Source organism: Labeo rohita, chromosome 25 (genome assembly GCF_022985175.1).
Source record: "Labeo rohita strain BAU-BD-2019 chromosome 25, IGBB_LRoh.1.0, whole genome shotgun sequence".
NCBI lineage: Eukaryota > Metazoa > Chordata > Actinopteri > Cypriniformes > Cyprinidae > Labeo > Labeo rohita.
In genome coordinates this window covers 11,153,896-11,170,691 of record NC_066893.1, presented here as the reverse complement: position 1 = coordinate 11,170,691, position 16,796 = coordinate 11,153,896, and the positions used below count along the sequence as shown (strand labels likewise).

General features: G+C 37.4%; 3 protein-coding genes across 10 annotated transcripts in view; all 3 read right to left on the bottom strand.

The window, feature by feature from the left end:
- Window positions 1-4,117, bottom strand: part of aass (aminoadipate-semialdehyde synthase) — a 32,800-nt gene extending 28,683 nt beyond the window's left edge. The window contains exons 1-5 of the mRNA XM_051100206.1: window positions 3,800-4,117; window positions 2,085-2,326; window positions 497-673; window positions 278-362; window positions 101-168 (exon numbers count right to left, since the gene is read on the bottom strand). Coding sequence (XP_050956163.1) covers window positions 101-168; window positions 278-362; window positions 497-673; window positions 2,085-2,324 — 570 coding nt within the window. The 5' untranslated portion in view covers window positions 2,325-2,326; window positions 3,800-4,117. The remainder of the gene's footprint in view (window positions 1-100; window positions 169-277; window positions 363-496; window positions 674-2,084; window positions 2,327-3,799) is intronic.
- Window positions 4,118-6,178: 2,061 nt separating this feature from the next.
- Window positions 6,179-9,143, bottom strand: fezf1 (FEZ family zinc finger 1). Its single transcript, XM_051100209.1, has 4 exons — window positions 8,070-9,143; window positions 7,857-7,991; window positions 7,056-7,188; window positions 6,179-6,917 (listed from the first exon to the last, which is right to left on the bottom strand). Exons 1-4 carry the CDS (start codon window positions 8,838-8,840, stop codon window positions 6,658-6,660), a joined length of 1,299 nt encoding a protein of 432 aa, XP_050956166.1. The 5' UTR covers window positions 8,841-9,143; the 3' UTR covers window positions 6,179-6,657.
- A 3,235-nt stretch (window positions 9,144-12,378) lies between these two features.
- cadps2 (Ca++-dependent secretion activator 2) overlaps window positions 12,379-16,796 on the bottom strand; it is a 197,579-nt gene continuing 193,161 nt past the window's right edge. For all 8 annotated transcript variants that reach the window (XM_051100201.1, XM_051100202.1, XM_051100197.1 and 5 more), the window contains 3 exons: window positions 15,704-15,811; window positions 13,479-13,583; window positions 12,379-13,232 (listed from right to left, as the gene is read on the bottom strand). In XM_051100201.1, coding sequence (XP_050956158.1) covers window positions 13,062-13,232; window positions 13,479-13,583; window positions 15,704-15,811 — 384 coding nt within the window. In that variant the 3' untranslated portion in view covers window positions 12,379-13,061. The remainder of the gene's footprint in view (window positions 13,233-13,478; window positions 13,584-15,703; window positions 15,812-16,796) is intronic.

Here is a 16,796-nt window from a genome sequence, read left to right as displayed (position 1 = left end):
CTAAACAATCAATAACCAAGTACCACATATAACATTGTAAGTGGCAATTTCAAAAGTAGACATTATAATTGTAATAGTTGTGCAATTCAAAAACAAATACCATAAATGGGGTGTGGTGTCCAAGGGCAAGAAAACGCAGACCTAGACCGTGTAAAATATTAATCATTCCTATAAAAGATACAGACATGTTAAACAGCAGGGAAACCATTTAAAGACTTGCACTACCATTCGAGTAAGATTTGCATATTATGTTGACACCATCAAAAAGGTCCCATACCAGCAACACCAGCCCACTGCCCAAACGCTACAATTCTGTAGCCATTGGCATCCACCATTTTTTCATAATCAATGAGTCGAACTTCCTAAAAAGGGAAGGGTATGATGACACATGAGTTTCTTGTGAAAGCTGCTTAGACTGAATAAATATTTCCAAACACCTATGATGTCAGTGTAAACACTGTCCTTGACCAGTTTCATTGTATAAACAGACTTTCACCTTTTTAAGAAGGTCGTCTAGGAGTCCCATGTTCGCCTCTTGTGCTTTAATTGTGTGAGAGAAGAAGGCATAGGTTTTGCGGGGATACACCTTTTCCTCTGGGGGCCTTTTCACACCAATGATGAGAGATGCCTCTGAGATGTCATCCTGGATAACAGCACCTGCTTTTTCATAGTACTGAAAACAGAAAGAGTCGATTTTACTCAATCGGATGAGATTTCATTCATGGAAATAAAATATCAAGTTCCTCTGATTACTGATTGCAATTAAATGTAGCATTTTTATTTCTTTTTTCCACTATTTAATTACATTATTTAGTTAAATGTGACTCTGGACCACAAAACCAGTCATAAGTAGCACGGGTATATTTGTAGCAATAGATAAAAATACATTGCATGAGTCAAAATCATTAATCATTAGGATATTAAGTCAAGATCATCTTTCGTTAAGATATTTTGTAAATTCCCTACAGTAGATATATCAAAACTTAATTTTTTATTAGCAATATGCATTGCCAAGAACTTCATCTGGACAACTTTAAAGGCAATTTTCTCAATATTTAGATGTTTTTTGCACCCTCAGATTTTCAAATAGTTGTATCTCGAACAAATATTGTCCTATCCTAACAAACCATACATCAATGGAAACCTTATTTATTCATCTCAATTTAAATTCCATTATGACTGGTTTTGTGTTCCAGGGTCACAAATAAGCAAAACTGATCAATGTGTTCACTTGAAAAATGTGACACTGACAATGAAAAATAAAATATGATTTATATATTCACAACAACAGTGAAGAACTAAAAAGACACATAAAATTATTTCAAAATAAAATATATTTTATTTAAACATCCGTAAGATTTTTTATGTTTTTAAAAGAAGTTTCTTATGCTCATCAAGGCTGCATTTATTTAAATCAAAAATACAGAAAAGAATAGTAATATTGTGAAATATTATTGCAATTAAAAAAAAAATAATAATAATAATATATTTTAAAATACAATTAATTCCTGTGATGCAAAGCTGAATTTTCAGCAGTGTCACATGATCCTTCAGAAATCATTCTAATATGCTGATTTATTATCACTCTATTATCACTCTAATGCACTGATTATTATTACGATTTTTTTTGGAATATTTTTGATCAAATAAATATTTTTGATATTTTTGATCAAATAAACACAGCCTTGGTGAGCAGTAAAGTTTTGAAACTTTTGAACAGCAGCATATTTGATTAAAAAACCCAATAAAAACAGTAATATTGTAAACTATTATTACAATTTAAAAGTATCATTACTTCAGTCTTCAGTGTCACATGATCCTTCTAATATGTTGATTTACTGCTCAAGAAACATTTCTTATTATTATCAATGCTGAAAACAGTTGTGCTGCTTTATACTTTTTTTGTGGAAACATGCATTTTTTATAATTCTTAAATAGAAAGAATAGAATTTATTTGAAGTAGAACTCTTTTGAATGCCTTTACTGTCACTTTTCATCAATTTAATGCATCCCACCCATTAATAATAATAATAATAATAATAATAATAATAATAATAATAATAATAATAATATGCACTACTCACTCTGTCATGGATGGCCCGTCTGTTGGAGGGCTGCACGAGCACCTTGTGTCCAGCTGCCGTGATCTCCCTGATGTGTCGTGGTGCCAGAGGTGCGCGTCTCTCCCACACATTGACATCCTCACGCCGGATGGCTACGACGCTCTTGGGTTTCCGCTGGTGATGAAGCTGATGCTGACCCCTCTGCTGACAGCACACACAGGCCCTAAACCCTCGGCTCTGGCTCCTCAAGAGATGCAGCATAACTGGACCAGTTTCCAAAACAGGTTACAACACAGGTTACAACAACTACACACATCTAAAAAATCAAATCACACTTGTGGAATGCTAAGAGTGATAGAAGTACAGAAAAGTGATTCCAGGAACCCAGACTATGGGTTCCTGCATTTGAGGACTGCGTTTGAATCAATTCAAGTCAGTTTTATTGTCCAGCTGCTTTTCAAACTGCTTAAAATAAATATAAATTGAAAAAAATAAAATAAATGAAACATCTTAGTGTCTGACATAATATATTTTAACATTATTTTTTATTATAAAAATAAATTATACAAAACTAGCAACAACTAATGCACCATTTCTGAACATGCTGTAATTGTACTCCTTTAAAAGGTCCGTTCAAAAAGTTGCAAATGTCAAAACCAGTCATAAAGGTCCATTCTTTAAAACTGAGATTAATACATCAAATGAAAGCTAAAAAAATAAGCTTTCCATAGATGTATGGTTACGATAGGACAATATTTGGTCAAGATACAACTATTTGAAAATCTGGAATCTGACGGTGCAAAAAAAAAAAAATAAATAAAATATTGAGAAAATCCTTTAAAGTTGTCCAAATTAAATTCTTAGCCATGCATATTACTAATCAAAAATGAAATTTTGCTATATTTATGGTAGAAAATGTACAACATATTTTCATGGAACATGATCTTTAATTAATATCCTAATGATTTTTGGCATAAAAGAAAACTGAATAATTCTGACCCACACAATGTATTTTTGGCTATTGCTACAAATGTACCCGTGCTACTTAAGACCAGGGTCACATATGATCACATGAAACCAGCAGTTAAATGACAGTACGTGGAATGTGGTTTGCATTCTTTAGGAACAAATGACTGTAATGCACTGCACACCAAGCTGTCAGAAAAACACTTGATCATTTTAATGCTAGTACCACTGCACAGAACATGCATGTATATAAACCGGGGCTAGTTGTCACACTTTTCACTTGAATGAATATTTCTGTTTTTTAAAAGTCTGACCTTTGTAAAGTAAGACACTGAACTGTAAATTAGTAAGTAAAGAAAGAAAGAAAGAAAATCAGCTACTGAACATATGTTATTGTTATTATCCACTGTCATTACCCAATTGGGCATGTTGTCACACTAAGCTGTCACAATGAGAACTTGCTTTAAGAATACCATTTTCAGATATATCCAAAATAAACGCATTTAAAATGTTTTTAAAAATAAATAGTTATTTAAAATAAATTAGTAGGCTATTTAAAAAAAAAAAAAACATAAAACGATTTAAAGAAACCCAAACATATAAACCTCATGTGACAACGTAGCCCAACCTGACATCTGTGCTGGTTTCAACCACTGTGAGAAATAAACACGCAGGCATATGATTCAAAAAACAAAAGTGAAAGATATTTGACTTCCTGCAGCTCATAAGCAACAAGTGTCTGACTGCATGTTGAGTTTTATGATACATACCTGTACCTTTAGATTTAAGCAGCTTCCTAGCACCTATAGCGTGGCACTGGCTGAATAATCACATTAACGTAGCGTGAAAGGCACAGGAGGTTTATATATAAACTGTCGCCGCACCTCTTATGAGTAAGTGTGTCGCGTAAACGTAAATGACGAAAGAACAACGCCAGGGGATTGACCTGTTTCAAGACTTCAGGCAAATAATGTGGCGCTAACCAGACCTATCCATGCAGTATAGATTACAGCACAGATATTTGTTTCTGCCTGGAACGCGTCCCCACTTCAGTGAAGTAATCTGAGCCCTGGATTAGTTCCTGCCAATCCCGACTCAGATCGCAGATCTGCCTCCTTGCGTGTCCTTGACGTCGCGTCGCAGTTTTATGACTGAGCAGCGTGGGGAAACAGACTCCTCCCCTTTTGCGCGCTCCTGCAAATACTATGGTGGCAAGGAGAGATGATGAGGTAAAATGTAGTTTCAGTTTTGTGTTTCTTCTTTCTGCAAGTTCATAAAAATATTCCGCGATGTTGTTATTAAAACCACAACTGTCTGTTCGTGTTAACTAGATTTGAAGTTCCTGAAGGAAATAAGACGCATTTCAAAATACTCCTTCAAACCAGACTAAAGTTGTTTTAACTGGCATACCAACCTGGTCTGGCTTGCTGGTTTTACAATTTTAAACAATTTTAAACACTTAATAAATAACATGATATCACATAAATATATAAATTGAGTTTTTTTTTTCTCAGAATTGTAAGATATAAACTTGCAGTTGTGAAAAATAAACTAGCAATTTTCAGGTATAAACAAGAAAAGTTTGTATCTTCCAAATTGCAAAATGTAAACTTACAATTATGTTTTTTCTCGCAAATGTGAGTTTGTATCTTCCAATTCTAACTTTTGCACGCAATTCTGACTTTTTTTCTCAGAATTGTGAGATATTATCTCGCAATTGCGAGTTATAAAGTCCAATTTTGAGGGAAAAAAGATGTGTGTTCTCGGAATTGTGAGTTTATATCTCAAAATTCTGACTTAACTTGCAATTGCGTCTTATGAAGTCAGAATTGCGAGATATAAACTGGCAATTCTGAGAAAAAAAAAGTCATAATTGTGAGATAAAAAGTGTAAAAATTACAATTTTCTATTTTTTTATTCAGTGGCGGAAACGGGCTTCCATAGAAACCAGTTTGTCCAGGGAGCAAAGACCAAAAAAATCAGTTTTTCCCCTAAAAATAAAAAGGTTTTAGTCATTTGTTAGGTGTAAATACTGTTTTTCAGTCGTTTTCTGACGGCTGTGAACGAGAATCAACATATAAAACGACACCGAGTATATTTAGAAAACAAATCGATTTAGGACAGAAAGACCAATCAAACTTTAGTATGCAAATAAATGACATTTTTTTTTAAATAGCCCTATTTTTTTTAAGCCTTCGTTATGTCGTCTTACAGTATAATAACCCACAATGATAACAATAGTAACTGACGTTTTACAAAAATGGACAAAAAGTTTTAATTGGATTGGAATGTTGAATGTGTTCCATTTTTGCAGATAATTGGATTAGACGAATACAAAGATGAATATCAATACTGTGTTGCCTTGCAAGGCACTCATATTAGACACAATAGGGATTTTTTATTATCGTTTAGAGAATATTTAGATAATATATTATTGGGAGCTGTTCCGTCTTGTGGTGCTGAAATAGTTTATGGCCCCACCCCATTCCCACAACGCATCGAAATTGATTTATTAAACGATTTAAACCGAATCAATGGCATCTATACCATACATCTATAATAAATCCTCACTAAATACAAGCTTATTTTTTAATATATTAATAATACATGAAATTTAAAGTCTTTTTAAAACCGTTTTAAGCCTGACCAGTTGCCCATGGTCTTTGGCAATGTTTTGAACGTTGAACGCAAAATAGTCTTAGCACCTGTTTAGCACTATTATTGTTGCAATGGCCTCTTTCCCATACAGTAAGTTTATATTTAGGCTAGTGGTTGTAGAGACTATGTATTTTAGAGAATATTTCCCCTATTCAGTTTCGTCCACCAGAGGGGGCCTTTTCTCTTCATAATGTGCGCACAGCGTCTACACATAGCGTATATATTGCTGCAATTCTATTAGTGCCAAGAAAGTACCAGAATTATGATACTGATTATGGCATTTAGATTTTATTTAGTTAAACTGAAATACGAAATATTCGTCACTGCATAGACCTTGAATGGATGAATTGAATGGATATTGCTTGACGTCGAAACTCTCCCTTGGCATATTTATATAGTCTCGATCTCTCAGATTTTTTTTAAAGACATGCGTCTTAAAAAACGTAGTGTGCTTGTATTCACAGAGAAAAAAATATGTAGTATAAGATATGTTTTATTTATTTTGATTCCCTACCCCCTTTATCATATGTTTTATAATCTTTTCGACAGATCAGATGTCATTGGAAATTTACAACAAACCTTGCATATATATTCACATTGATTTAACAAAACGTTTACAGTTGGCAAACAGTATAGCTAATACAAAGAACCGTATCGTATAAATAATAAACATATAAAATGGGGTTTAAAATACACAGCGGTCACGAGAATGAATGTTCCATATACGGGTTTCGATTACTCTCTTTAAGTTAATGACAACAGTACAGTTTCAAATAAATAAGACTGTCGTTACCCTGAGAGTAAAAAGAATCATGTAATCATCTACCATTCACAGACGAGCTTCAACAATGATGACGGTCGCTCAAAATCATACAAATAATAATAAAAATACATTTAAAAAAATAAAACGTTGCATGCGCGATTAGATTTTTCCCCCCTCGGAGCTTTAAACCCGGGACGCGGATGAGTTTTACTGCGCCTCCAGGTTCGCAGTTGGTGTCGATGGTGAGTGGGGTCCTGGGGAAATGTCGTGCAGTTTCCTAATGTGTTTCTTAAGATCAAAGTTCCTGCAGAAACCCTTGCCGCATGTCGGACAGGTGAAAGGCTTCTTGTCGTTGTGCGTGTGCATGTGAAACGTGAGGTTGTACACCTGGTGGAAGGCTTTGTTGCAGATATTGCACTTGAACTGTTTTTCTCCGCTGTGGGTCAGTTTGTGGTTCTTGTAGTTTCCTTGAAAACAAAACACTAATGTGAGAAGCCAGTCCCAAAAAAACATGCCACGAAAACAATATATCTATCGTTCTGCGTATCTGTATTGTTGGCTTTAAATTACACGATGAATATAGAAAAATATTAAAGAACCGCTACCTTTTTGATGAAATCCTTTGCCGCAGAATTCACAGATGAAGGGTTTGTATCCCGCGTGAATTCGTGTGTGAGTGTTGAGAGTTGAACTTCGGTTAAAAGCTTTGCCACATTGGTTGCATTTATGCGGTTTTTCCTGCAAACAAATGGTGAAAGAAAAAACATTTTATTTTACTTTACCGACAAATTTCGATGATATCGGATAAACAGAAATTAGTCCGAAATGAGTCTGAATAATTTGATTATTATTATTATTATTATTATTATTATTATTATTATATGAATAGGTGAATTTCTCATTTTTCGTTATTATATATTTTTTTCCTTTCATAATTTTTAAACTTAAACCATTGATTCGTCAACTAAATCCAAAAACTTAAAAATAAATCATACAATGGAGACAAAGAAAATATAAAACAGCATGCCTCCTTTTATTCCATGATTTTAGTCTTTACTTGAAAATTGCTTAAAGCAGATATTTATGGATTCTGAATTATAATTTTCTTTTATTAAAAACAATACATGTATTATATATAGCACTATATTTACCAATAAATAAAATGTAACGGAATTACAAAATAGTACTACAGTTGAAATGTAAATAAAACCGCTATTTACAAGAAAATACCATTTCACATTTAATTCGATGTTTCTTTTCTTTGTAACTGTGAAATTTAAAGGCAAATGAAATTTGTTTTTACACCTACAGCTTTTTCAGTGTATGTTAGCAAACTGCTTTGAGATATTACACCTTCAGCAGAAATATGATGTAAATAGTTATTTGTAAAATCAGCGCATAATTACCTGAGTGTGGATGATTTTATGGCGACACAGGGTGCTCGCTTGTCTGAACCCTTTGCCGCACACTTTGCAGACGAACGGTCTGGCGCCCGTGTGAACCGGCATGTGACGCGTTAAATTATAGTGCGCGTTGAACACCTGAAAATTGCAAACTGCGTTAAAAAAAAAGTGGATGCAATGTGTGCTAAAACAGAAGATCGATCTCGCTCGTCTCACCTTGCCACAAACTTCACAGGTGAACACCTTTGGTTTGGTTTGAGGAGAGCCGCTGTTTAGTTTGGCCGCGGAGTTCTTGAACAACTTCTCCGACAAGATGTGCGCGCTCTCCTTCATGTAATGGTGGAGGTGAGAGTGAGAAAGCTCCTTAAAAGACACGCCGGGAGGGGGACACCTGTCCGCCGCGGCGCCCGGTTTGCTCTTCTCCGAGGAGAACAGGCTCTTCTGACGGCCGTGCAGCGGCGTGTTGAGGAGATACGACGCCATGGGGTGTAGGTTCACCAGACCCGCGTGAGGCGGACACGCGGTTTCCCCGCAGTTCAGGTAACAGACGGCGGCGCCCATGGCGTGGAACGACGACTGGTTGACCACGCGCGGCCGGAAGAGTTTGTACTGTCCTATGGCCGACGGGGTCGTCGCGTCTTGCTGTTCGTTCTTGTAATTCAAGCCGAGGCTCAGCAGCTCGTTCGCGTTGTAGGGAAAAGCGTCAGGGTGGTCTAATCCATTGACGTGAAGTTTATGAGGCGGCTCGCAGGCGAGCGGCATGAGGGGGATCATGCAGTGCAGCGGCGCGGGAGACTGCTTGGGCTCCGCTTTCCCCACGGGAGCGTGGAACAAGTTCGGGAACGGTATCGACTTTGGTTCGGGCGTCCTGGCCATAATCCTTTCGATCGAAAAAGCGAGAGGTTTGGAACTCGCGATCATGCTTCCTCCCGTCGAAGCCGAAGGGGCGCCGAATATTCCCGCTGAGTGGTACAGCGCGCTGTCCATGACTTGAGCGCAGCACCTGTACCTGTGTCCTCCTTTTGTAGATAAGTTTGATTCCTCTCAGTGACCCGCAAGAAAAGACATCATCAAGCGCAAAGGCCCCCCTGGCTGCTCCGCCGCTTGTCAATTGCGGACAATCAGCACTTATGTCCGCCCCGGATTGCTCAATAAAGAGTGTTTTGTCAATAGCGCAACTCAGGGCTCACCACGCGCGCACGTCAAAGACGCGTAAAGCAGCCCAGATGCTCGATTTAGTTATATCAATCACTACAGCGGCTTTTTTTCCTCTCTCTCCCTGCACTTGTCCTACACACTGCTGTGGGTGACTAACTCAAGAAGGTGCTCTTTATTAGCACTGTAAAGCGCTGGGCGAATCTCCGGTCCCCTAGCGCCTCGCTGTGACATCATTGTACCTCGCGTCATGTTTGTCAACATTTGACATATGAAAACTCTTGAATTACCTGATTCGAAACCGCATTTTCGCACTTTTTTTTTGGTTGGACTGGAAGGCGATATTATAACAACATACTTTGTTTAGGACTGGTATTTTTTTTTCTTGACGAGTGAAGTAAAGCAAACACAAATCGAGGGTGAATAACACTGAATGGAAACGATATTTTGATTTAGCGATTTTGTTTAAACGTTTTCTGGGTGTATTTGTCAGATACAAATCTACAACGTTTACCTAAACTGTTTAAACGTTTGTTACAAACCGTGATTTGTAATTCTAGCAGAAAAAAAAAAAAAACATGAAAGTGGTAGCCTAATCAAATTTACTTTTTGAACATTTTCATTTAAAACAAAAATATGGCAAATTTTAATTCGAAACGGCAAATAAAAAATTGGAACAAATACATATAATAGCCCACACTCTAATGCTGGGTGAAAAACCCAACGACTGGGTTGTTTTGAGCCAGCGGTTGGGTTAAATGTTTAACCCAGTCTTCTGGGTAGTTTTATCTCAACTACTGCTTAAAAATGACTGTATTTCTTGCTTAAAATGAACCCAAAATAGGTCGGAAATTAACGTTTTATTAATATGTTTAGTGGATGAACATTTATTAATAAGTTGAATAAATAATAATTAAATAATACGGACAAACCCAGCGACTGGGATAAATGTTAAAACTATTGCTTAAAAATCAGTGTATTTCTTGCTTAAAACGAACCCAAAATAGGTTGGAAATTAAAATGCATTAGTATGTTCAGTAAATGAACATTTATTAATAAGTTGTCTAAATCATTAATTAATAAACATTTTTAAATTGCTTATTAATAAACGTACACCTTTTGATTATTGCTGATGCCTCTAGTATGTGTCTGATTTTATAATTTACAACCTATTTTGGATCATTTTAAGCCAGCCATATAGCAATTTTGAAACAACAGTTCAGTCCATTTTAGAGTGTAACTCTAAAAAACAGCAGTATTGACGTAAACGTAAAACAGTATGTTTTTGATCCACAGACAAATGTAGCATATTGTCCTGTTCGTTTCGTTTTTTAATACTAAGTCTTATAATGTCACCTCAGGGGGCTGTTGGTCACGTATGATCGTAATTTTACCCCTGTAGTTAATTTTAATTGGTTAAACTGTTGGTGTTACAGCTCACCCCGTGTTACAACACTTCCCAGTCTCCACAGTCGATTCCAGCAGCACCTGTTATCAGATTCAGCCTACAATGAATTCACAGATTGTTCCCCTATTATGTCTATTCATATTACAGTTTAATATGAAATAAAAAAATAATTATTTGCGTCTCATTAGCGAAATTTCACGCGACCATTCGATGGTTTTCCGTCACGCGTCACCCACAGATGAAACGATAATGAAAAGCTAAATTTCGCATCAGACGACCTTCGTTTCCAAACGCAAACTCGTGAGGACATTCATCTGGGAATTGTGCGCCAAACGAGAGGTATTAACAGCAAAACGCCTCCAAGGAGCTGAGATCATGCCATGAGAGAGAGTGAGAGAGAGTCGAGCGCGTTACAGTCAGTCCGCCAGCAAAAGCAGAAATGAAAAGTGGCAGCTCGGTGTGAAATACAATTGACACTGATTCGATGCGAAGACTTTTTTCGTGAAGGATTATTCGGTTTAAAAGGTAACATATATATGGAAAATGAGTGCGTCGATGGCATTTGGTGGCTTTAAAATAGTTATTCTCAAATACTTTGTAATATCTCTTTTTATACAACGGCTGTTGACGCTCAGCACTAAGATAAATGCGCTAAAATGATAATGTTTGTGTTTTCAGGGCGACTTTAGAACATTGCTAATTTTGACTGCTGTTCAATTGGAAGCAGATGGGTGTCAAATAACCTGCAATTTGGAGCTTTTTCACATAATAAGCAGTCGCCTCACTGTTGTCATATGCTGCTCCTCAGATTTCCTCAGCTGGGCGAAGGCAAAACGAAAAAAGAAATCCTCTGTGATGATATCAAGGCACAATGCGTCTTAATATGTTTCGTTTTGCTTACTGTGTATTTCAAGAATGTCATGTTTTTTGCTTTTGTTTTTGGCGACCGTATTAAATTAAAAAATACGCTCAGTCAAGCGGTGATCTGAATGTAAGAAATATATCCAAGGTTTAGCTTAGTAGCTAATAATATGATTTAAAATGATGATACGCATATAATTTCCAATGCCTATTTTTGCTACATAATAGTACAAAGTACATTTCAGTAAGAAATATAATTAGCATGACTCGATGACAGAAATTGCGATTTATTTCCGACACTGAAGCCTTGACATTTTTAACCTCATATTTATGGAAAAATAATAATAGCAGAGTGTTTCTTCAAGGTCTCTAGACTGGAAGGCTAAAACGAAATTATCAAATTAAATCCCCAAAATGGACGACGAATTCAGATCATTTTAAATGCAGTTTAAATTTTATATATCAGACTTGAACAGCAAGTGGTAAACAGTTAACATTAGGTAAATGTGTTATGTTTTAGCTGCAACAGTCTGTTTTTATATCTCATTCGACGTTTTAGCAAAATTATAATTTAAAAATATTTTATGTTATTATGACCTAAGTCTTATTTAGTGTAGACGTCTAAAAATAATGGAGTTAAAAGTTGTTGTATGGTAAGATATTTTAGCAATGCGTTGCTATGAATAGAATTCCATTTCTTTATTTTTGAATTGTTCAGTAAAGGCCATTTAAAGTGATGCTGAAATGAACATACGGAAAACCGCAGACTAAATGGATTTGATACCGAGACCAACAGCTGTCATGATTTTTAATAGTGTCTGAAACGATATCTAAATAAAATAAAAATGTTGAATATGTAAGGACATCATATTTAAGCATTAATACATGTTTTAAGAGTGTTGCTTATTCCTTGGTTAACAAACATAATTTCCACTTACCTAAAATGTTATGTGACATATGATATGATAAATATCTTAAAAATGCCCTTCAAAAAAGCATGTTGTTTAAACAGATTTTTAAATGTTTCATATATAAGCACTCAGCCTTCATGTGTGTCATTTATAATACTTTCATGCAAAGCATAAAAAAAGACCAGAGAAGTGACATTAAAAACACTTTATTTGTAACACTTAAGACACCTGGGCAATCTCAGGTGCACGAAGACAATAGAAATATACATCTCTTGTTAAAATCCAGTGACATTTTCTTTCATCTGAAACATTGGACATTGACAGCATACTATATATGACACACTCAACGGTTACTTCTACAGAAGAATCTGAATGTGAATTCATAGCTATTGAGTGGAACAGTGTCACGACTTCATCGAATAAACAGTGAACAGCTAGCGTTTCATCCACCATATCTGGAGCTTTGGCCTGAGGATCCGAAGCTGATGCAAAAAAAAAAAAAAAGCACATAAGCAGACGCTACTTCCCTCACGCTCTGTATTTCTAGCTTTGACTGTGGTACGCCGTGTCTATGATACACTTAGAAATCATCAGCTGATTCTTTGTGGGTAAATTTGTGCCTACAAGTGCTTCCCGCTATTCGAGCTCGCCTTGCGATGAGCCACCGTATCACTGCACATCAAATACAGAACGACAGAGACACTTTAGCTGTCTGTAAGTGGCCAATGAGAGTTTTATACAAGCGTGGTGACATCGGCTTAGACAAGAGGGCAGTGTAGCACTGGCTGGGGAGCATGAAGCGTGAGCTCCAATCAGGAGAGCTGGTATTCGACCTCTTCGTATCAAGTTTATGACCGTCCAGTAGGTGGGACGTTAACCCTCCTCTTCATCGCTGTCCCTCATGGTAATGCCCTGCAGACCATCCGCGGCCGACACGGCCGCCGTGGCTTCCTCGATAGTGAGCCGGTTGTAAACGGTCTCGTAGCTCTTGTTGTTCAAGGTGCCGTCCAACACACCCTGCAGCCTGAAGTCACGGTACGACTTCTGCAAATAAAGAGCGAAAACAAGCACGGAGGACAATGAAATAGTTTAAGGACAAGTCGATTTTACTTTTTGACTTCTCGTACATCAGGATTCGCCTGAAACGGCACTCGTGTACTAATTAATCTCTCATTCTCATGGTAATGGAATTCGTTGTGCAGCCAAGCTGAACTTGACACTCTTGTCATGGTCAATTAGCATCAACAGAGTTTCGAACAAAAACTTCTTCACGCCGTATTCTTTTTTTACCTTGACAATCTTGATGAGAGTTTTGAGTTGGTAAACATGCAGCTGCTGGTCGAGTCTGTCCGTCAGCCAGGCGCACACCGCCTTCATCAAAGAGTTGTACCATTGCTGTGCATGGGAGAAAGAGAAAGATAAACCTTGAAGGGGACGAACATGTAATGCACAAAACCCTCAGTACTTTAAGCAAATAAAAGACGTGACCTACACGGGGCGTCAAAGAAAAAGCCGCTTTTGGTTAATGTCAAAAGTTCCCTTTATGTGGGTTTTTCTCGTTCGATTACGCCTTGAAAAATTCACATCTGCTCTGAATTTGGCGCTCCTTAAAAATAACTTTTATTACACACCGAGCTTCGTTTGTGCAAAGAACCAGCAAGAAACCGTCGATTACCTATTCAGCGTATTAAATATTCATTAAGAGTCATTACTTCATTTCTCATTACTGAACTTACAGCAAGTACCTTCTCGTGCCCCAAGTATCATCTGAGGTTGCCTTGGCACATAATAACCAACTTAAAGATACCGAACCTACTAATTACAGGGCTAACACTTGAATCTCTGTATGAAGGGGTCACCTCGCAGTCCAAAACACCTTTACTTTGCATATTGCTTCACGCGAGGACACCTTATATAATTACCGGCCTTTTCAATGAAAGACGACGGTTTTTTAATCAGCAGCGATCAGACTGTGAATCGGTTTTGCGCGAGAACCTCTGACACCAGCTTGTGTTTGCGTTCAGCCCGGTGATTTCATTTCGGAAATCATTAGCTCACGTCGACAAAAGTTAAAAAGACTGAGATTTGATTGTCCAGGCGCTTAGAATGTGCTTTCACGCACATGTGGAAGCAAGACCGCATCGTGTTTACTGGCGAAATACATCACTTAGGCCCGTTTTCATTGAGCTTCCAGTGTAATTTAACGTCAGGCTTTACAGGCGCGCAAATGAATCCAAACAGCACACCAGTAATCAGCAAAGTCCGCTCCTGCAGTTAACAAAAAAAGCGGGCGAAACGGAAAGATGAGACGCCACTTAATTGAAGCACTTAGGCTGGTTGGGAAACAGATGACTGTGCCCTAATTGTTGGAGGTGAAAGAACGGCAACGCATTTCTTCATATCAGACGAATCTCCGTCAGTAATTCCACGCTTAAGTGTCCACTTGTCTGGTTCATTAGGGAGGCAGGGGAGGGCAGCCTCCGCACCTGTGACCAGGCTGAGGGCCGCGGCCCCTCGCCGTGCAAACCTCATCGCTCCGCTAATCACAGTGATTTAGCGCCCCGGACAAACACACACGCAGCCTGCAAGGGCATGCGGCGACTGATTTCTTATTTCCTCAAACGCTTTCGTCAACACTCAACGGTAGAGCGGCTCGTCCTTAAGAAGAGACGCTCAAATATATTCACGCCCAAACTTTTCGCCATCCAGAGATACGAATTAGATTAAATGTTTTGAAACAGACGGATTCGTAAGGCTGCTAGACGTGGAAGCTTCTGCGGTGACACACGCCGACCCTTCTCTCGGCTCGCTCTCGGTGCATGACTGTGAACATGTGACACACATTAGGGGCTGCTGGTGTGCAGGGCACCTCTATCCCGCCTGCCTGTCTCCATCGGCGGCCTCGGCAAAGGTCTAATAAATCAAGAGAAGACATCAAACACTGCATCTCTCCAATCTGGCTCGGAATAGAAAGTTTTCGAAGGCAATCTGTTTGTGCCGCTCTATAGATCTGCTGCCTCTGAAAGCGGCTCGGAAGGATGAGCAGTGTGTTCTAAACAATATTAAGACGCGAGATGTACGCGTTTGCGCCTTGTACCTCTCTCTCGACGTTGTTTGAGAGTAAACAGGTCAACAGGAGCCCCGGGTGAGTGCTCAGGCACTGGAAGTGGTCACAGTGGGCTGATGAGTGCTCTTGGTGAGGCCTCATTGCCTCTTCTTACAAAAACTTTCCCCACCCCTTTTCACCTCCCTCAGCCTCGGCTTTACAATACCCACAGCTGAGGAGATACGGCGGGAACGCTATTGGAAAAGAACCGAGATGGGTTCAAAAAGAAATAGAATGCGATGTCGGAATGGTTATTCACATTCATTGGCACTTGGTTGAAATAATTCTGCTGGCTTTGCATTGATCTGTAGACTTATTATGAAACATTTCTGTAGCTAACGGTGTTTGAAAGCAGCAGGGAGAAACTGAATCTCATTTATAGTGTGTTCTTTGACTGGTAGGAACTTACGTCAAAGATTTTCTCGGTGTACATCTCGTCGCTCACTCGGTCTCGCAGAATATCCTGGTTCTGTCGTACAAAGGTGATGTACGTGTCTGCTAGATCCATACCAGGTTTCTGTTGAGAGTAAAGGACTCAAAGTCAATATGGTTATAAGACTTATTCATTCTTAGTCATTTCAATTTTTTGATGCAAAGAAGTGCTGTCAAATCGATTAATTGCGATTAATCGTGTACAAAATAAGTTTGTGTATATGATTTATGTTATATATATTAGTGTATCATGATATTATTATACTAATATACTAATATACATGTGACCCTGGACCACAAAACTAGTCAGAAGGGTCAATATTTGGAAAGAACAATATTTGGCAGAGATACAACTATTTGAATATCTGGAATTTGAGGGTGCAAAAAAAAAGTCAAAATATTGATAAAATCGCCTTTATAGTTGTCCAAAATAAGTTCTTAGCAATGCATATTACTAATCAAAAATTAAGTTTTGATATATTAACGGTGGGAGAGTATATATATAAGTATATATATATATTAGTGCTGTGCAATGATTAATCGCATCCAAAATAAAAGTTTTTGTTTACATAATATATGTGTGTGTACTGTGTATATGTACTATGTATATATAAATACACAAACTTACAGTATATATTTTGAAAATATATATAAACATAACATTTTTCTTAAATATATCCATGCATGTGTGTATATTTATTTATACATAATATACGCAGCACACACACATATTATGTCAACCAAAACCTTTATTTTGGACGCAATCAGTGTTGGGGAAAGTTACTTTTAAAAGTAATTCATTACAATATTGAGTTACTCCCTAAAAAAGTAACTAATTATGTTACTTAGTTACTTTTTATGGAAAGTAATGCATTACTTTACTTTTGCGTTACTTTTTAAATCTTGGCAGGGCTTGCTTATTTGTTTTTAATATAAAAAAGTTATATTTTTGGCAAATGTAAAAGCCTTTTCACCAAAAGATGCCGCTTTGAGAAAAGTAAATTCACGTCTGTACAGTAGAGCGCAGAAGAAAAAAATGTCAACTCATTAGCTTATTAGTATGGTTGAAC

Coding starts and splice junctions, on each gene's coding strand:
- fezf1 (XM_051100209.1), bottom strand. CDS start 8,840: ATGGACAGCGCGCTGTACCACTCAGCGGGAATATTCGGCGCCCCTTCG. Junction 7,992..8,069: donor CCTGTGAAGTTTGTGGCAAG/GTGAGACGAGCG, acceptor TGCAATTTTCAG/GTGTTCAACGCGCACTATAA. Junction 6,918..7,055: donor CAAAGGATTTCATCAAAAAG/GTAGCGGTTCTT, acceptor TTTGTTTTCAAG/GAAACTACAAGAACCACAAA.